At 40.3% G+C, this 21,782-nt stretch overlaps 1 protein-coding gene across 1 annotated transcript; it reads right to left on the bottom strand.

Annotated features, from left to right (window-relative positions):
• Window positions 1-10,006: 10,006 nt before the first annotated feature.
• LOC113715974 (zinc finger BED domain-containing protein RICESLEEPER 2-like) lies at window positions 10,007-12,310 on the bottom strand. The gene is made up of 4 exons (XM_072070059.1): window positions 11,198-12,310; window positions 10,712-11,131; window positions 10,157-10,606; window positions 10,007-10,048 (listed from the first exon to the last, which is right to left on the bottom strand). Exons 1-4 carry the CDS (start codon window positions 12,308-12,310, stop codon window positions 10,007-10,009), a joined length of 2,025 nt encoding a protein of 674 aa, XP_071926160.1.
• Between the last annotated feature and the right edge of the window lie 9,472 nt (window positions 12,311-21,782).

Below are 21,782 nucleotides of genomic sequence, written 5' to 3'. Positions count from 1 at the left end.
AGTTTAACTTTCAAGTAAGAGGCATACCTTCAAATAAGCTTTGTAGATGATTAACCTTACTAATCAAGCACCCAAGTTGTTACTCCAAGATCCAAACTCAAGATGGAAGCTAAAACTTGAAGATTTTTGAAGAAAATTTCTCACCTTCTCTTCCTCTCTCTCTCGACTCTACCTCTCTCTTTTCTCTCAATTTTGTTTTGTTTTGTTTTTTCTTGTTTCTCTTATAACTCATAAGACAACATGTTAGTCAAAGTTAGGCAAGACTTTGGGAGATATTTTTAAGGTTAACCAATCACATAAAATGCTTTATTTGTTGTTTTAACCCTTGCACTTCAACTTTCTCTTTCTTATACATGTTCCCTCAAACATTTGATAATCTTTCAATTTACTCCATAGGTTCTAGCTTAATCTAGTTTAAAAAACACAATCACACTTAATTATTTCACTAATCACTTTCTCATCTTAATCACTTACACTTAAGCATACTTTATCCCACATAAAAGTAATTAAACAATAACCTTTTTGTCAAGGGCAAAATTAGGGTTTAAACCCAAGTTAAAACTTCTAATAAATCCTAACATTGTAGATTTTGCTCACTTAGGATTTCTAACCTTCTTGAACTTAATTAACCTATACAAAATGGATTAAATCCTATACTTACCCACACGAAAACACACATTAACATAACTAACTTTAACCACCACTCAAACTTGTATGAATACAAAACTAGGGTTTAAATCTTACTCCCTACTTAGGATTTTCGAAATACTCCCAAAACCAAACGTTACCGCCCAACTAATGAATATATCAACGTAGAACGGACTGGGGCCTCACAATCTTCCCCACTTAGGACAATTTCGTCCTCGAAATTGATTCGTTTGTTCAAAGCGTACCTTCAAGGTCCACCGAAGGATTAGTCATCTCAGGTTGACCCATCGCATAGACTCTTGCTGGCCCTTTGGGTCGATTTTTCCCTGCATTTGACTGCTTAGTTGTGGTCCCTTCAGTCGGTGGCTTGAGTCCTTCCTTCTGCATCTTAGGGCACCGGGCAATCAGATGTTCGGTGCTACCACATTTGAAATATTTCCGTACCGAACTATTTTTCCAACAATTTTCATCGGTGTGATTGCCCCCACAGAAATCACAGGTTAGTTTAGTGGCCGGACTAGACCCTCTACGCTGGGCGCTCCTCTGGGGCTCTTGCCCTACTGGACCTCGCCCAAAGTTGTTCAGGGTTCTTGCAGGTCGTGGACCGTCTGTGCCTTTACTTGTCTTAGCAGGTGGCTCGTTTCGCGAACTCTGTCCAACCGTTGAGTCATTCGAGTTGGGTTGCCTCCTTTTCCGGTCATGGAAGGCTTTAACCTGTCCCTTGGCAGTCTCAATCCGTTGTGCTTTTTCTAGCGCTTGGCTAAATGTGTCCAACTGAGCAGCTGCTAGAGCCTCCTGGATCTCCACATTCAAGTCTTGGACAAAGCGACGAATTCGCTTTTGCTCTGTTAGTACCAGCTCGGGGGCAAAACGGAAAAGTTTCGTAAACTGAGTTTCGTATTCCGCCATACTCGATGCCCCTTGACGTAGGCGGATGAAATCATCTTCCCGTTTTTCTTGCACAATGGGCGGCAGGTATTTTTCGTTAAATTCCCGTGTGAAGTTGATCCAGGTTCAGGGGGTTTGTTCGCGCTCCCACTTGGTTTTAATCACATTCCACCAGGTTCGAGCGGCCCCTTCAAATTGAAAAGTAGCAAACGATATCTGCCGTTCCTCCGAGTACCTAAGCGCGGCAAAAATATCTAGCATACGGTCCATCCAACCCTCCGCTAGGTCAGGGTCGGGTCCACCTACAAACTTAGGGGGTGTAAATTTTTGGAACCGTTCTAAAGCACGGTCCTCTCCCTCATGATTACCCGGATTATGTCCCGGATTATGTCCAAGGTTCCCAGTACTGCTCCCCTGGCCCTGTTGATTTGACATTCGCTCCAAAAGATCGGCCATCCGCTGGATGGCTGTAGCGACTTGGTCTGGCTCTTGTCCTTGTTCCCTTTCAGGGTTTCGTGCTCGCCCTCTACCTCCCCCTCGAGTACCGGAGGCCATTTAAGTGCAAAAGTCTATAGATCGGAACATTACATATACTTATTATCCAAACTATGAACAAAAGTACGGACGTAAAGCGTATGCATAGAAGACACACAAAAGATAAGTTCAAAATGCTTTTCAAACATATACATATATTTACAAGGTCACACCAAAAGATTTACACATTACCGACCTCCAGTCGGTACAAAACCCAATGTACACATGAGCACTGGCTCCAAAATCTAGTCAGCCAACCAAATAACAAAAGAGAGTAGTCATGCCAGTTCGAATAAAAGTCATACACTAGCTAAACAAAAGTACAAAAGCGACCCTAATCGCCTCCCCTAGGGCCCAAGTTCCCAACGGAACCTAACGTGTCCACCTCGTCCATCCTCTCTGGACCGGTGGCCCGTGGCGGTGCCTCTGCGGCTAGATCTAGTAGGAGCTCGCAGTCGACAGACATACTCCGAGCCCTATCCCTCAGCTGCCTCTTCATAGCGAAGAGGTGCTGGTGTGTGTCCTGAAGCTGACGGTGCAAAGCGTCCGTCCTCTCCCTCTCCTTTGGAAGACCCTGCTCCAAGTCCCTAATACGCATCGCCTGCCCAAGGCCAACCTCTATAATCTCGTCTAGCTGTCTAAGCAGGCTGCGTCGCTCGTCGTCCACAGCCAGGACGATCTCGTCAGGATAACAGTATGTGTACCAACATCCGCAAGGTCGGTGCGCCACCTGACCAAAAGGGGAGTATAAAGTGTAAGGCTCTCCAGGTCTCTGCCGATAGCAGATCGCCCGCTTACGCAGCACTCGATGCTCTATATCTCTCGTACTCGAAAATCCCGGTCCCACGCCACGGGGTCCCGCACCACTCGAATTGCCCCGATACATACTTACAAAACATTAAGTCGTCAGTCAACCGACATTTCATCTTAAAATATATCATTCAACTTAAAATGGTCAAATATACCTAGTGCCTATCGCATATGTCCCACTTGCCCAAGTCCTCTAACCTATGCGCTCTGATACCAACTGTGACGACCCCACTTCTCCCAAGGGCGAACCCTAGGGTATCGGAGGGCCGCCTGCCTAGCTCGCACCAGGACTCAAAATTTAAAGCAATAAAACTAGATACATCGCAAGAGCACTATATACAATATATACAATCCCAAAAGTTATATTTACATCTTCAAAAGTCTCGAGTCAAACCACTCTAATGTACTATAACTACAACCAGCAGAAGATAGACCCTAAGGAGGGTCCTTATACAAACCACCAAAACAAAAAAAAAAATATACTATATGTCCAACTATTACACTCAAACCTAACTATACTAGTGTACGAGCCAAAAGTCCCCGCGTCGGCCCCTGCTAAGGAAAACAAAAAGAAAGGGGTAAGCTATATGCTTAGTAAGTAAACAGGGGCAAAAGCGTAAATTTCACGTAACAACAGTTACACAGTAAGAGTAAAGCAAAAGCAGAAAAATGATATCACATAATAAGGATACAGGTGGCTCCAAAGCCAATTCATGTGCCATGTATGATCACCTGCCGACACTCCGTCGACCACAATTAATGGTCCGTAGAACTTCACTTGTACTCCCACCGTACACCTTATCACCCTCTCTGGCCAGACACCTCACAAACTTGCTCAAGCGAACGAAATTGAGCTTGGTTCACAAGCTCGGGTTACAAACTTGGTCCACATAATCGGTGAACCGGATTCACAATCTTGGTGACCTCAACCAGGTTGGACTGATTTCGACCAAACCCTAACCGGCTCGAATAGTCCATCTAGGTCATGAGATCGGGCACCAAACTCACAAATTTCACAAAATTTATTCAAAAGTCACCCCGAGCCACAAGCTCAAGGGGTTTAGTTCCAAAATTATTTATATACATATGTCATTTACAAATGTGTGCGCAAACTAGGGTTTAGGTCGAGTGCGATAAAGTACACCCTCGCCTCGGTACCCTTTTCATACAAATCGAAACACATAAACAACTAACACGTAAGAGCGGCCTGAATACTTACTCAAAATACAAAAGTGGTACAAGAGCAAAATCACTTCGCGCGTGTTCGCTAGTAGTGGGCCCCACCGGCGCCGCCTAACTCACCACTGTCTGAAATAGAAGATTGCGTCACATAATATCATAAACGACTACTAATATGCCTAAAACAAGCAAAACGGCAAAATCGACACATACGAGTGCGAAAATGGCACACGGAAACGGGAATGGCGGCCTAGCCATTTTGCCGTCAAAACTGTTTTGAGCCTAATCGAAGCTATGAGTGTCGGATCAAGGTACATGAGGTACCGTTGCGAAGCTAAGAGAAAAGTCTATAACTTTCATGAACACCCCTAACTCCGGATCTGAACAGAGATGGGTCGAAAGTGCAGAAAACCGTTCCAGGAATTCGCATTCCAATGTAAAGGACAGGGTATGTTTGCCGGACTATAACTTCCAACTCGCAAATCCAAATCAGGAAATTCCAAAGGCATTAGAAAGATGAGACATAAGGCTAAAACTTTGATGTTTTGGCCAAGACCGGAATCCACTCAGAACAGAACGAAAGTTGAGTGTCAAAGTACCCGTCAGAACTGTCCGGATTCAAGGCAGTTCTGACGATCGATCTTGTTTTGGTCATAACCGGAGCTACGAAACTCGGATTTCGACGCACTTTATACCGTTTCGAAGCTAAAACCAAGATCTATATTTCGTATGAAGGAGTCAACACCCAGATGGTATGAGATCAAAATGGAAAATGCACGGTCAGAGGCTAAACTAAAAAAAACGCACAGAATCTGGTGTGCAAAACAGGCTTGAGCATTTCATCCATAACTCAGGGTACGCTAATCCGATTGACCTGAAATTTTACAGACATATTCAAGACCTACAAGGCTACAACTTTTATGTTTTTAGGAACTTCTGAATCCATACGTAACATCGAGAAAAACAAAGCCGAAGTTCGGATCCTGAACTGCCCTAATTTCCCAGATTTGCCGGTTTTGTGCGTCACAACCGTACGGTCCGTTCTTATGATTCTTATGCAAGTTTTTCTAACCAATTTGATACGCAACAACCATACCTATATCAGTCTAAGAGTGATCCAAAATTCCTTCACAAGTTAACCCAACATCACCAAATGCTAACCATAATCCTTAATCTAAATTTTATTTGCACCATAAAACTTGTTTTACCATCCAACTACACAAACCCTAACTCAAAAGCCATAAGCTCAACTAAACTAACCTAATGGAGTCTAGGGTTTCTTAACCCAAATCAGATTTTTGCTAGAAACCAACCAATCAATTGAGACAAATTATCAAACACAACCACTACAATCTCCATAGCACAAAATTAAAGCTAGTTAACTTGTTTAGCATGAAACCCTCATTCTTTCATAAGCTTAATCAAAAATTTCAGCAACATCATCATCATAATTAAACCATGAAACTTCAATATAAACATCAAATCCACCATACAAATCCATCATCATAACATAATACATCATTTCCATAGCTTAGAGATTAAAACCCCCAAAAGTTTAACTTTCAAGTAAGAGGCATACCTTCAAATAAGTTTTGTAGATGATTAACCTTCACTAATCAAGCACCCAAGTTGTTACTCCAAGATCCAAACTCAAGATGGAAGCTAAAACTTGAAGATTTTTGAAGAAAATTTCTCACCTTCTCTTCCTCTCTCTCTCGGCTCTACCTCTCTCTTTTCTCTCAATTTTGTTTTGTTTTGTTTTTTCTTGTTTCTCTTATAATTCATAAGACAACATGTTAGTCAAAGTTAGGCAAGACTTTGGGAGATATTTTTAAGGTTAACCAATCACATAAAATGCTTTATTTGTTGTTTTAACCCTTGCACTTCAACTTTCTCTTTCTTATACATGTTCCCTCAAACATTTGATAATCTTTCAATTTACTCCATAGGTTCTAGCTTAATCTAGTTTAAAAAACACAATCACACTTAATTACTTCACTAATCACTTTCTCATCTTAATCACTTACACTTAAGCATACTTTATCCCACATAAAAGTAATTAAACAATAACCTTTTTGTCAAGGGTAAAATTAGGGTTTAAACCCAATTTAAAACTTCTAATAAATCCTAACATTGGAGATTTTGCTCACTTAGGGTTTCTAACCTTCTTGAACTTAATTAACCTATACAAAATGGATTAAATCCTATACTTACCCACACGAAAACACACATTAACATAACTAACTTTAATCACCACTCAAACTTGTATGAATACAAAACTAGGGTTTAAATCTTACTCCCTACTTAGGGTTTTCGAAATACTCCCAAAACCAAACGTTACCGCCCAACTAATGAATATATCAACGTAGAACGGACTGGGGCCTCACAGAAAAACCCTAAACTAGAAAAAGTTTCTAGTGATATGATTTATTAGAATTCTAAGTTGGGTTTAAACCCTTTATATTTCCCCTGAACAAAAGCTTGTTGTTTAATTGCATTTGTGTATGCTAATGCATGGTTAAGTATAGATGATTAAGTTAGTGGGATGATTAGTAGAGAAACTAAGTAAGATTAATTAGTTTGGATTAGATTAACTTAATGACCTATGGACTAATTTGGAAAGAATTAAATGTTTAGGGGCAAGAGTTGATCACATGCAAAGTTGGAGTGTAAGGGTTAAAGAGCAAAATTGAAGCTTTTATGTGATTGGTTGTTAAGGAAAAATATCTTCCAAGGTTTTGACTTATCTTATATATCATAGGATTTCCAAGACCAACATAAGAAACAAAACAAAACAAGATTAAAGAGAGAAAGAGAGAGAGAGCCGAGATTGAGGAGAGGAGGAGAAGCAAAAAATTCCTTCCAATTTCTTTCAAGTTTAGCCAATCATCTTGAGCTTGGAGCCTATGGCAACAACCTTGCTACTTGATTATGGTAACTCCATCACTTATAAAGCTTGCTTGAAGGTAAATCATCTCTCTTGAAAATTAAAGTTTGGTGATTAAGTTGTGAAGTCATGAAAGTGATGTTTTATTGTGATTGGGAGCTTGTATGGTTTGTTTGGTGAATATTGAGTAGTTTAATGGTTTATTTTATTGGTTTATTGCTGCCCAAATTGCGGTTAAGGCTATGGAAAAATTAGGGTTTCTTGCTCCATGGTTATTCAAGTTGATTTGATTGATTGTTTAGCTTGTAAATGGAATCTTTGGTGAGATAAGTTCATTTATATGGTTGATTCTTAGCAAAATCAGGTTTGGCCTTGAAACCTTAGTTCTAAGGAAAGTTAGTTTAGTTGAGTTAAGGCTTAGATGATTAGGGTTTGAGTAGATAGGTTTGGGGGTTAATGAAACTTGTATGATTAGAGCATAAAAAATGGTTAGTAGTTGCTAGGTTTGAGGTTAAGTTGGGAGAGGGATTTCAGGTCTTTTGCGGAGCTATTAGGAGCTGGTAAGTGTGTGTTTATTTGGTAGGAATTTGGTTAGAAAGCTGGTATGAGAACCATAGAAACTGACTGTGCGGTAGCGGCGCGCGAAACCCAGAATCCGAACATTGGCTCTATTTTTCTTTGTGCTACATATTGATTCAGAGTTTGTCCAAAACATGAAAGTTGTAGCTTCTTAAGTCCTTATTGTGGCTGCAAAATTTCAACCCAATCCGATTAGTAGATCCTGAGTTATGACGAAAACACTAATAGTTATGTAAAACTGTGAAATTTGATGATGTTTCTTGATTTTGCTTCTGACCATGCTCAGTTCACATTGATAACGAAGGAACTGGGTGTTGAGGTCTTTATAAGACTTGTATATCTTTGTTTCAGCTTCAAAACGGTATAAATGCGTCCAAATCCGAGTTCCGTAGCTTTAGTTATACCCAAAACAAGATCGGGTGTCAGAACTACCTTTGAGGTTGGACAGTTCTGACAGGAACTTTGGACCCATTTTTCCCCATGCTCTGTATTGATTCAGCTTTTGATCCAAACATGAAAGTTGTAGCCTTATAAATTAGCTTTTCAACGCCTTTGGAATTTCTTGATTCCGATCTCTGAGTCGTGAGTTATGGTCCTTCAAACAGGGCCTGTTTGGTAACCCGAAATGAAATGGCTGGAACTGTTTTGTGCATTTTTATCCTAGTTCCATTGAGATCTGACTTGAGGTGTCTTCATAAAAGTTGTAGCCCTTTTTCTCAACTTCATAATGGTACCTCATGCACTTTGATCCGACACCTGTAGCCTGAACTTTGATCAAAACAGTTCTATGTGTCAAATTTGCCGTTTCCGTTTGCCGGCCGATTCCTTTTTCGTTTGCCGTTTCCGCACTTGCATGTGCCAATTTTGCCGTTTTACTTGATTTATGCATTCTAGTAGCCGTTTGTGGAATAATATGGTACAATCTTCTATTTCAGACGGTGGTGAGCTAGACGGAACCAGTGGGGCCTACTAGCTATTATACGTGACGCGATTTTCGCTCTGTTACCATTAGGGCTGCAAACGAGTCGAGCCGAGTCGAGTTTTGGACTTATCGAGCCGAGCTCGACTTAGAAATAGATGGGCTCGAGTTCAAGCTCGAGTTCGACGAGTCTAGAGAATTGAGCTCGAGCTCGACTTGACTAAAAAAAACTAAGCTCGAGCTCGACTCGTTAAAGCTCGCGAGCAGCTCGATTTGTGAGCTCGAATTTTTGACTCGTTAACGGCTCGTTAGCTCGAATTTTGGGAATTAATCTAACAAAAATATCATTTTATCAACTAATTCCTAACCAAATTATGAGCATAATCATAGCTTACAATTCATGCGTACAATTGACCATAATTTTTCACATTATCATAATAAAAAAAGGCCTACAAATTTTTCACTAAATACAATCATAAATTTAGAAATACATACCACATAAGTCTAGAATTTAAATGCCCAACACTTCATACAAGTTCAACATTCTCGGTCACAAAGTTCAATATCAGAAAATAAGTAAATAACAACCAAAAGCAAGCCAAGAACTTCTTACTACAGAAACATATTGAATTAAAAATTACAAACTAAGCCCAGTCATTGGAGTCATTGAAGTCACGAACTTCTTGTCTTCTTAGAAATGTCAGAGGATTCATAGTCCCAGCTCCAACCTGCTCAATACGTCCCAAAATAAATAAGTGCCAATCAAGGAGCTACACAAAAACATCACTAAGCACTTTTGCTGGATGCTTACGTTGAAATGGTAGTCAGGAATGCCAAGAAGTATCAGCCAAAACATCACTGCAAATGCTAAACCAAATCTCCATTGAAGCAAATCTCGAAAAAAGCGCAATTCTCGAAAAAATTCCTTTTGTTTAAGCAAATCTCCATTGAAAAAATTGACCATTTGCGACATGAATTAGATCAGACTAGGAATCCAAACGAGCACCATGCACACTCAATGCTAACACCATTTCTATCCTAACAAGGATATAAACAGCAATAACTTGACCCCTTCAGCTATGCCAAAACTGTAAACTAGTCAGTCATATGAGCAGCTATGCCAAGGATATTTTCCAAACTAAGTTACAGATGGGAGATTTCCAGCCTAATGCAGAACCCCTTCCACAAAAATACCAACAAATGGTAGCAGATAAAGAAGATTTTACTAAACATAAAAGGTTAAGCAGCATCACAATTCACAACATCTTCTAAATCATAAATCACTTCATTTTACATAAAGCAGCATCTTATATTCATTCACATTCACATTCGAGTGCAAGCTAGTCAGTCATATGAGCAGCTTATATTGATCATCCTAATGTGTCTCTATGAGTGATTACACAGTTTCACATGCAGTTGCTGTACAGCCAAGAAAATCAGCCAAATAACTTCCATTTTAGTTGCAATGAAGCACAGCCAATACACTAATAAATCATATACACATATAAAGAAATCAGCAGCCAAAAAACTGAGAATATAGATTACCTAAAACATGAAAAAGTTCAAGGAATAGGCAATGAAATCTCTTGTGCTGACTTCATTTTCTGCAAAGTAAAAAAAATAATAAAGACCAAGATTAAGCCAACTATAAAACATATTGTAATAGATGAAATAGTAATTTGCAACATAATTATCTTATCCCTTTTCTTCACCCCGTGTAGCCTACGACACCAATCCCCAGCACACATCAACATCTCTACAGTTTCTGGAGCTAAAGAAGCACGGTAGGAATCAAGCACTCTAGTTCCAGCACTAAATGTCGCTTCTGAAGCTACGGTGCTAACAGGAATGACTAAAATATCCGCAGCCATCTTAGGCAAAATCTTGTATTTTGTTGTGCTTTTCCACCATTTCAAAGCATCTAAGTTGACAATATCCAGGCTCGACTTATCCATAGCACTGAGAAGGCCATCTTCAAAGTAGATATCTAGCTCATTTTTCTCCGGTTGAACGGGTTCCACAGTAGCAATGTGAGATAGAAATTCACACATTCCAGTAACGTGTGTCATTGTAGATGATGAACTATTGCTACTCTTGCTACCGGGATCATTTGTCACTACTTGAGAGTTTGCTCCAGAATCTCTTGAACTTGAAACATGCACCTGCACATACTCGGCATATAAATCATACAATGCTTGCCGGACTTTGTTTATATTCGCTTACACTTCATGTTGAGGATATATCAGTGGAAAGCAGTAGTTAATAACTCGCATCTTGAGTCTGGGATCCAAGATGGCTGCTATGGACATCATCAGGTTACACTCACCCCAATACTTGTCAAATTTCATCTTCATCTTCCAGACCATTGCTTGAATAAAGCTGTCTTCATCGTTTGCTCTGCTATCTAGAAGCGTTTTTATCCGACAAACTTCATTTAAATATAAATTAGCTGTCGGATAATCACTCCCAGATATTATATGAGTCGCATTCCAAAAAACTCCTAAAATACTGCACACCTTTTTTACCTTTTCCCAATCTTCTGTGGAAGGACAAAAAGTATAGCTTGACTCTCTGTCTTTGAATCTTGGGAACACCTCATTGAACTTGAAAGCGCAAGCTAGTATCTCATAGGTCGAATTCCACCTTGTTTTGCAGTCATAAATCAGCACTCTTTCAGGCAATCGTAGCTGGTGTACAATTTCACCAAAGATCAATCACCTCCCTTCAGTTTTGTTTACAAACTCTACACTTGCCTGTATGTCATGAATTATTCCTTGAATTTCACTAAGGCCATCTTGAACCATCAGGTTAAGTATGTGAGCACAACATCTCACATGGAATAACTTTCCTTTGGCCAACAAGCACTTGTTTCTCGAGAAGGTGTCCTTCAAACATCGTAGTGCGGTGTCATTATTTGACGCGTTATCAACTGACACTGTATAAATTTTGCTCTCAATGCCCCAATCCAACATGCATTTGTAAATAGCATCTGCAATGGCAATGCCCGGACGTGGAGAGGGAACATGCACAAAGTTGAGGACCTGTTTTTGTAATCTCCACTGGCAGTCAATCCAATGTCCAGTTATAACCATGTATTCAATTTTTTGGTTCTTGGACTTCCAAAGGTCTGTGGTCAAGCTGATTTTCTTGACTTTACTTAACAAATGTTTCAATTTCTGCTTCTCTCTTTCATACACGGAAAGACAATCTTTCTTGTTAGTAGTCCGGCTGATTTTTTGCCATTCAGGCATCTCCTTTTTCATCATTAAGTTGAAGCCATCTTCCTCCACAATTGAAAAGGGATGCTCATGCATAAGCACCCACTCAACCGCGCTTTGTCTCATGGCAGCCATGTCAAACTTGCTAGTATGAAGGAGGGAATGAGCATTTGAGCTAGAATTAGCAGCTGGAAAATTGAGTTTTTGCTGGCGTGCCTCTACTATTTTGAGTTTCTCCAATCGTTTTGGACAATTTTTCCGATGCCTTAACAAACTTGAAGTTGTACCGGTTTTCGTCTTTTTGAATCTAGACTGCCAATGCTTACACTCTGAGTAAATTGTCTTCTGAGACCCAACTTCCACATCTTCGAAATCATCCCATGCTTCAGATTTTCTGGCTCTCTTTTTCTTTTTAAAAGCGTCTAGAGTATCACCTTCAATAGCATCTTGGTTTGATCTTTGAACAGGTGCTTGTGTATCGCCTTCTAACTGCTCCTCTTCGCTTCCTAATTCTTCATCGCCAAGAGAGTATTCCAGCTCTTCCTCGTTGTCATTTCCACCCTCTGTATCAATGATATTCACAGGACTAGTGGAATTCGCACCAGTGCTACCTAGCTGTGAAGACGCATTTTCGACAGACTTATCCATATTATGATCCAACTATGAACAAAGGAAAATAACAAAACATGATTAGACAGCCATCTTTTACTCTCAAACATTCAATACTACAAAACACATAGAACTAACAAAAAAATAGCACTTAACCAGCCCCAAAAAAATAGCACTTAACTGCAAAGACGCTTTCTCTTTAAAGCTGATGGAAATAAGCAGCAACCGAGGGTTTATGATTTAGTTCCTGATTATTAAGTGTTGAATGCATGATTTACGTCCCTCCCCTAACATCAATTCGGATTCAAACATAGAGAAGCATAGAGAAAGAAATAAAGACAGAAAAAGTGCAAAGAGCCAACACCTCAAAGCCTCTCAAAACACTGCTTTTTACCAGGAAAAATTAGCTATTAGGTTTGGACAGGCAATAAGCCAACCGAATGTTCATTTTTCTTCACACGTAACACACAGGCAAAAATCATCTGCAAGGAGGATTCTCAATTGGGCATTTCATCGAACAGGTCAAGGGTATAAACAAACTTAGCCATAAAAGCACGTACGATCAAAAAATGATGAACAATCAATCAAGGAAATTGCAATAACCAATTCACAGAGACATGTTTGGGGTTGGAATTTCCAGCGTTTACTCTTGAAGAAGGGAAAACAGAAAACCGATATTTAAACAGAAAGGAAAAGAAAACGGCTTACAGTGATATTGCTTGGTGAAGTTTTGCAAGTAATACGGGCAGATTCTGGTGGTGGCAGCGGTGGATTCCGACGAATTGGTGGCAGTTCCGGCTCCTCCTCCGCTGCTTTCTTTTGCTCTGTTTTCTTTCTTAGCCGCAAGCCTCCCCTGCTTTCCCTTCTTCCAGATTTTCTTTCTTTCTGTTTTTTTTTCTCTCAAGCTCACTCCCAATTTCCCGTTTTCCTTCTATCTCTCTCTGTCTCTTTCGTTTAGTCCCCGAAAATCGCCCCCCAAATTCCAGATTTCCTCATTTTCTCTATCTTTGGCTGCCTTTCACCCTCTGATTTTCTTGCCCGTAAACCCCCTCCTACTCTCTCTGGCCTGGCTTTCGATTTTTCTTCTTCCTTCCAGCCCCAAAGTTCTTTCTTTTCTCCTTCTTTTACTCCCTCTATTTTTTTTCCTTGTTCCGTCGTCCGCTGCCCGTTTTCTTTCCTCTCTTTTTTTCAATTTTCCTTGCCTTTCCGAAGTCCCCCCCAGCCTTTCTCCCCGTCGCTTATTTCCTTTTTCTTCTTGCTCCTTCTTGCTCCCTGGACTCCGAATACAGCTGAGCCAACGACGAAGTCGAATTGCAGTCGAATTGCTTCGAGAGAAAGAAGGTTTCTCTCAAATGAAGTCGAATTGCAGTCGAATGAGGCCTGAAGGGTAGCAGTGGCGGTGGTGGCTGTGGTCAGCGTGGATAGCGGCGGGCCTGGCGGCGATGGCTAGGGCTTGAGAAAATGCGAAGGAAAGAGTAAAAGACCAAACAAAGATGCGGGAGAGGAGAAGTAATTTTTGGTCGCCTGATACTCTGATTACTCATTAGTCATTACTCATTACTCGAATTCAATGTGGTATAACTTAGTAATTAGTTATATAAATAGGGGTATTTTTGTAATTTCACAAAGCTCGACGAGCGGCTCGACGAGATAACGAGCCTAATATAGGATGGTTCGAGTTCGACTCGATTTATAAACGAGCCGCTCGAGCTCGACTCGAGCTCGAGTTTGACCGAACTCGAGTCGAGCTTTGACTCGAGCGGCTCGCGAGCGGGTCGAATCGTTTGCAGCCCTAGTTACCATACTTTCTTTTGAGTAAGTACTCAGGTCATTTGTTTGTATACGTTTCTTATGTGTTTTGAAATGAATGTAAGGGTGCTTAGGCGAGAGTATACTTTATCACACTCGACCTAAACCCTAATTTGCACATGTGCTCCTTTGTGAGATGTGTATACATGAATTATTTTGGTGTTGAACCCCTTGACCTTGTAGCTCGGAGTGACTTTTGTGTGGCCCGATCTCAAGACCTAGACGGACTTTTCGAGTATGCCGGAGTTTGGTCGAAACTAGTCCAACCTAGTCTTGAGGTCACCAAGTTTGTAGGTTCAAGTTGTGAACCGAGCTTGCGAAACAAGTTCAATTTCGTTTCGTTCGCTCGAGCAATTTTGTGAGGTGACTGGCCAGTGAGAGTGATAGGGTGTACAGTGGGAGTATAAGTGGAGTTCTACGGACCCGTATATGTGGTCGACGGAGTGTCGGCAGGAGATCACGCTTGGCAAACGACTTGGCTTTAGAGCAAACCTGTATCCTTAACTGTGTTGTTACTTTTCTACTTGTGATTTGACATCCTTGTAAAGTAATTGTTTGTCTTAATGTGAAATTTATGTTTTTACCCCTGTTTACTTACTAAATATATAACTTATCCCTTTCCCTTTGTTTTTCTTAACAGGAGCCGACGCGGGGAAACTTTTGGCACTATCACTAGAATAGTTAGGCTTGGTTTGTAATAACCGGACAATTAAGATGTTCCTTTTTGTTTTGGTGGTTTGTATAAAGACCCTCCTTAGGGTCCACTTTCTGCTGGTTGTTATCATAGTGTAATGTAGTGGTCTGAATAGATACTTTTAAGGATGTAAATAGAACTCTTTTGGGGTTGTTTATATTGTGAATGGTGATCTTTTAGATTTATATAATTTTATTGCTTTGTGCTTTTGAGTCCTGGTGCAAGTTAGGCAGGCGTTCCGCCGATATCCTCGTGTTCGCCCTTGGGAAAAGTGGGACCGTCACACGTGGTATCAGAGCGCCTAGGTTAGAGGACTTGGGTAATGGGGACATACGCAATAGGCACTAGGCATATATGATTCTTTTAAAATGAATGATATATTTTAAGTTGAAATGCCGATGAACTAATGAATTAATGTTTGTAGGTATGGATCCGGGCAGTTCTAGTGGTACGGGACCCAGCGGCATAGGATCGGGACCTGGACCGAGACCTCCGAGTGCGGGGGGGTCCGGTGAATAGGGTGTTGCGTAGGCGGATATGCGTATTAGGGATTTGGAGTAGAGCCTCCGAGTTGAGGTGGAGAGGATGGACGCTCTTCATCGTCAGCTCCATGACACACACCAACACCTTTTTGCTTTGAAGAGGTAGCTGAGGGAGAGGGCTTGGGGTATCATGCTGGACTGTGAGGTCCTATTAGATGTGACTGCGGGCCACCACCACGAGCTACCGGCCCAGAGCTGATGGACGAGGTAGATGCTTGAGGTTCTGTTGGGAATTGGGGCCCTAGGGGAGGCGCGTAGGGCCGTTGTTGGGATTTCCTTTTGACTATGTAACATGTTTGTTTTGTTATAACCAGTACACATGGTTTCTTTTGTTATCTGGTGGTTGACTACAATTTTGGAGCATGAGTGCTCATGTAAATAATGGATTTTGTACCGACCGGATGTCGGATAACTTGTATATCTTTTGGTATAACTTTATAAATATACGTATATATTTGAGTATAATCTTTTGAACTTATCTTTTGCGTGTATTTTGTATATATGCTTTGTGCTCTTTATTTCGTTCATGGCTTGAATAATAAGTACACGTTATATTTCGATTTATAGACTTTTGAACTTAAATGGATTCCGGTGGTCGAGGTAGAAGTAAAGGGCGAGAACGAGGCCCCGAAGGAGAAAATGAGAACGAGCCAGATCAGGTAACTACAGCTATCCAACGAATGGCTGACCAGTTAGAACGGATGGTTAACCAACAGGCTCAGGGCCAGGGAGGTAATGACAAAAATCCTGGACATAATCCTGGTAATCAGGAGGGAGAGGACCGTGCTTTAGAACGGTTCCAAAAGTTTGCACCTCCGAAATTTATAGGTGGACCCAATACTGACTTAGCGGAGGGTTGGTTAGACCGTATGTTGGATATATTTGCCGCGCTTAGGTATTCAGAGGAGATGCAGATATCCTTTGCTGTTTTTCAGTTTGAGGGGGCTGCCCGAACTTGGTAGAATGTGATCAAGACTAAGTGGGAGTGGGAGCAAACCCCCTAGACGTGGGTTAACTTTACTCGGGAATTTAATGAGAAATATTTACCTCCTATTGTGCAAGAGAGACGTGAGGATGACTTTATCCGCCTGCGCCAAGGGGCATCTAGTGTGGCGGAATATGAAACTCAATTTACAAAACTCTCCCGCTTTGCTCCAGATTTGGTGCTAACGGAGCAAAAGCGAATCCGCCGTTTCGTCCAAAGCTTAAATATGGAGGTTTAAGAGGCACTAGTAGCTGCTCAGTTAGACACATTTAGCCAAGTATTAAAAAGGGCTCAGAGAATTGAGACTGCCAGGGGACAAGTCAAAGCTTTCCATGACCAGAAAAGGAGGCAACCTAACTCGAGCAACTTCACGGATGGACAGAGCTCGAGAAACAAGCCACCCTCTAAAATGGGTCGAGGAACAGATGGCTCACGACCCGTAGGAACCCCAAATCAGGGCAATTTTGGGAAAAGTCAGGTAGGGCAAGGGCCCAAGAGGGGTACCCAGCGTGAAGGGTCGAGTGCAGGATTTAGGAAAACCTATGGTTTCTGCGGAGGCAATCACACCGATGATAATTGTTGGAAGAATAGTTCAGTACGAAAATACTTTAAATATGGTAACACAGAACATCTGATTGCCCAATGCCTTAAGATGCAAAAAGAGAGACCTAAGCCACCGACTGAAGGGACCATAACTAAGCCGTCAAATGTAGGGAAAAATCGACCCAAAGGACCAATTAGAGTATATGCAATGGGCCAACAAGAGGTGACTAACCCTTCGGCAGTCATCAAAGGTACGCTCTCTCTTTTCGGGGTATCGGAAGTGTTTACTAGACAATGATGCCATGCACTCTTTTGTAAACCCCGCATTTATGGTTCACGAACAAAGATATCAATTCCGAGGACGAAATTGTTCTAAGAGGAGGAGGTTGTGAGACCCCGGTCAGTTCTTAAGTTTGATATTAGGTAATATTCATTATTTGTGCGGTAAAATTGGGTTTTAGGGCTAATTAGAAAACACTAAGTTGGGTTAGGATTGAAACCCTAGTTTTTGTATTAATCATAAGTTCGAGTGGTAGTTAAAGTTAGTTATGCTAGTGTGTGTTTTAATACAGATAAGTATAGGATTTGATCCATTTTATATAGATTAAATGAGTTTAAAAGTTAGGAAAACCCTAAACTAGAAAAAGTTTCTAGTGATATGATTTATTAGAATCCTAAGTTGGGTTTAAACCCTTAATATTTTCCCTGACAAAAAGCTTGTTGTTTAATTGCATTTGTGTATGCTAATGCATGGTTAAGTATAGATGATTAAGTTAGTGGGATGATTAGTAGAGAAACTAAGTAAGATTAATTAGTTTGGATTAGATTAATTTAATGACCTATGGACTAATTTGCAAAGAATTAAATGCTTAAGGGCAAGAGTTGATCACATGCAAAGTTGGAGTGTAAGGGATAAAAAGCAAAATTGAAGCTTTTATGTGATTGGTTGTTAAGAAAAAATATCTTCCAAGGCTTTGACTTATCTTATATATCATAGGATTTCCAAGACCAACATAAGAAACAAAACAAAACAAGATTAAAGAGAGAAAGAGAGAGAGAGCCGAGATTGAGGAGAGGAGGAGAAGCAAAAAATTCCTTCCAATTTCTTTCAAGTTTAGCCAATCATCTTGAGCTTGGAGCCTACGGCAACAACCTTGCTACTTGATTGTGGTAACTCCATCACTTATAAAGCTTGCTTGAAAGTAAATCATCTCTCTTGGAAATTAAAGTTTGGTGATTAAGTTGTGAAGTCATAAAAGTGATGTTTTGTTGTGATTGGAAACTTGTATGGTTTGTTTGGTGAATATTGAGTAGTTTAATGGTTTATTTTAGTGGTTTATTGCTGCCCAAATTGCGGTTAAGGCTATGGAAAAATTAGGGTTTCTTGCTCCATGGTTAATCAAGTTGATTTGGTTGATTGTTTAGCTTGTAAATGGAATCTTTGGTGAGATAAGTTCATTTATATGGTTGATTCTTAGCAAAATCAGGTTTGGCCTTGAAACTCTAGTTCTAAGGGTAGTTAGTTTGGTTGAGTTAAGGCTTAGATGATTAGGGTTTGAGTAGATAGGTTTGGGGGTTAATGAAACTTGTATGATTAGAGCATAGAAAATGGTTAGTAGTTGCTAGGTTTGAGATTAAGTTGGGAGAGGGATTTCAGGTCTTTTGTGGAGCTATTAGGAGCTGGTAAGTGTGTGTTTATTTGGTAGGAATTTGATTAGAAAGCTGGTATGAGAACCATAGAAACGGACTGTGCGGTAGTGGCGCGCGAAACCGATCAATCTGGAAAACAGGGCAGCCCAGAATCCGAACTTTGGCTCTATTTTTCTTTATGCTACATAGTGATTCAGAGTTTGTCCAAAACATTAAAGTTGTAGCTTCTTAAGTTCTTGTTGTGTCTGCAAAATTTCAGCCCAATCCGATCAGTAGATCCTGAGTTATGACCAAAACACTAATAGTTATGCAAAACTGTGGATTTGGTGACGTTTCTTGATTTTGCTTCTGACCGTGCTCAGTTCACATTGATAACGAAGGAACTAGGTGTTGAGGTCTTTATAAGACTTGTAGATCTTTGTTTCAGCTTCAAAACGGTATAAAGTGCGTCCAAATCCAAGTTCCATAGCTTTAGTTATACCCAAAACAAGATCGGGTGTCAGAACTGCCTTTGAAGTTGGACAGTTCTGACAGGAACTTTGGACCCGTTTTTCCCCATGCTTTGTATTGATTCAGCTTTTAGTTCAAACATGAAAGTTATAACCTTATAAATTAGCTTTCAAACACCTTTGGAATTTGTTGATTCCAATCTCTGAGTCGTGAGTTATGGTCCTTCAAACAGGGCCTGTTTGGTAACCCGAAATGAAATGGCTGGAACTATTTTGTGCATTTTTGTCCTAGTTCCATTGAGATCTGGCTTGAGGTGTCTTTATGAAAGTTGTAGCCCTTCTTCTCAGCTTCATAACGGTACCTCATGCACTTCGATCCGACACCCGTAGCCTGAACTTTGATCAAAACAGTTTTAGGTGCCAAATCTGCCGTTTCCGTTTGCCGGCCGATTCCGTTTTCGTTTGCCGTTTCCGCACTTGCATGTGCCAATTTTGCCGTTTTGCTTGATTTATGCATTCTAGTAGCCGTTTGTGGAATAATGTGGTACAATCTTCTATTTCAGACGGTGGTGAGTTAGACGGAGCCAGTGGGGCCTACTAGCTATTATACGTGACGTGATTTCCGCTCTGTTACCATACTTTCTTTTGAGTAAGTACTCAGGTCATTTGTTTATATACGTTGCTTATGTGTTTTGAGATGAATGTAAGGGTGCTTAGGCGAGGGTATACTTTATCATACTCGACCTAAACCCTAATTTGCACCTGTGCTCCTTTATGAGATATGTATACATGAATTATTTTGGTGTTGAACCCCTTGAACTTGTAACTCGGGGTAACTTTTGTGTGGCCCGATCTCAAGACCTAGACGGACTTTTCGATTCGGCCGGGACTTGGTCGAAACTAGTCCAACCTAATTTTGAGGTCACCAAGTTTGTAGGTTCAAATTGTGAACCGAGCTTGCGAAGCAAGTTCAATTTCGTTTCGTTCGCTCGAGCGATTTTGTGAGGTGACTGGCTAGTGAGGGTGATAGGGTGTACGGTGGGAGTACAAGTGGAGTTCTACGGACCCTTATATGTGGTCGACGGAGTGTCGGCAGGAGGTCACGCATGGCAAACGACTTGGCTTTGGAGCCAACCTGTATCCTTAACTATGTTGTTATTTTTCTACTTGTGATTTGACATCTTTGTAAAGTAATTGTTTGTGTTAATGTGAAATTTACGTTTTTACCCCTGTTTACTTACTAAACATATAGTTTACCCCTTTTCCTTTGTTTTCCTTAACAGGGACCGATGTGGGGAAACTTTTGGCACTATCACTAGAATAGTTAGGCTTGGTTTGTAATAGCCGGACAATTAAGATGTTCTTTTTTGTTTTGGTGGTTTGTATAAAGACCCTCCTTAGGGTCCACTTTCTGTTGGTTGTTATCATAGTGTAATGTAGTGGTCTGAATAGCTACTTTTGAGGATGTAAATAGAATTCTTTTGGGGTTATATATATTGTGAATGGTGATCTTTTGGGTTTATATAGTTTTATTGCTTTGTACTTTTGAGTCCTGGCGCGAGTTAGGCAGGCGTTCCGCTGATATTCTCGAGTTCGCCCTTGGAAGAAGTGGGGGCGTCACACAACTGAATTGGGGGACGCCCAAATCTCAATTGGCCGACCTTGCGACTTGAGCCAGCAAGGGTTTGGTCGAGAAACTCCGTGAACCATGAGATAATTGTAAGATTGATCTATTAAGAGATCTCACTTGGCTTACTCGAGTAGTAGTGCATTTTATAGAAGAGCGGGCCCGGAACTGGGGGCTGTAACGGTGAACGGGAATTGTGAAGAAAGTGGAGTTCTACGAACTTAATACCAACCCAGTCGACGGAGTGTCATCGCGGGGAAAGTATTTGATTGAGTTTTTGCGAAGCAAGTGGAACCTAACTCCTGAGACTCCTGTATCCTCATTGAGTGTGTGTCTATTTTAAATTGTGAATTGTTTGAATGTTACAACTTTATTTCTCGCTTAAGTGCTATTACTACTTGAACTATGTGTTTGCATGTTTTTCTTGGCTTCACTGAGCGTTAGCTCATCCCATTAATTTTGTTTTCCTTAACAGGAGCCGAAATGGAAAGAATTGGAGTAGTCAACTTGATAGACTTTTGATTAGGGTTTTGAATGTAATTGTTTAGACAACTTTTGGAGGTTGTATATTTTGGAGAATGTTGATGTACTTTTGGGAACTTGTGATGTAAGAATAAATATTTTAAGGAAGCGACTTTTCTTCATACCTTCGACTTTTATTATTCGGTTATTTATCCTTGAGTTTGAATTGAAATTGTATCGAGTCCTGACGAGAGTTAGGCAGGCGTCCTGGCAGTATCCTTGAGTTCGCCCTTAGGAGAAGTGGGGGCGTCACATATACTCTTTAATTTATTATAAGAATTCATGATAATTAAATATTTCCATAAGAAAATATTATTTAATTGGGATTAATTTTTCTTATACTAAGAGTGTATACACTGTTAGCATTGGATAAATGACAACTACATAAAATTTAAATTTGAAATCTAACTTTTGCACGTGTATCATTAATTATATATAGTCAATGTATATAAAATTTACTCATTTAACTAATAAACAAATTCTTTAATACATTATTGTCAAAATTTGTAGATCATAAAACAAATTCGATGAGAAAGAAAAATAAATCTAAACATAATTTAAATGAGGAAGAAGAGAGAAAAAGGAAAAGAGTAAATTTCTCCAATAAGGGAATACTAGTCTTTTTGCCTCCCACATGCATTTGACTCTTAGTCATTATGGGGCAATTTATAATTTTTTAAATGTGTGATT

Source organism: Coffea arabica, chromosome 11c, assembly GCF_036785885.1.
Source record: "Coffea arabica cultivar ET-39 chromosome 11c, Coffea Arabica ET-39 HiFi, whole genome shotgun sequence".
Lineage (NCBI taxonomy): Eukaryota > Viridiplantae > Streptophyta > Magnoliopsida > Gentianales > Rubiaceae > Coffea > Coffea arabica.
This window is presented reverse-complemented; position numbering and strand designations above follow the sequence as displayed.

Excerpts from the sequence above, each read along its gene's own strand:
- LOC113715974 (XM_072070059.1), bottom strand. The coding sequence starts at position 12,310 with ATGGATAAGTCTGTCGAAAATGCGTCTTCACAGCTAGGTAGCACTGGT. Across the intron at positions 10,607-10,711 it reads ATCCCAGACTCAAGATGCGA|GTGCATGTTTCAAGTTCAAG; the intron begins GTTATTAACTAC and ends GAGTATGTGCAG. Across the intron at positions 10,049-10,156 it reads GGTGTCGTAGGCTACACGGG|AAAATGAAGTCAGCACAAGA; the intron begins GTGAAGAAAAGG and ends TTTACTTTGCAG.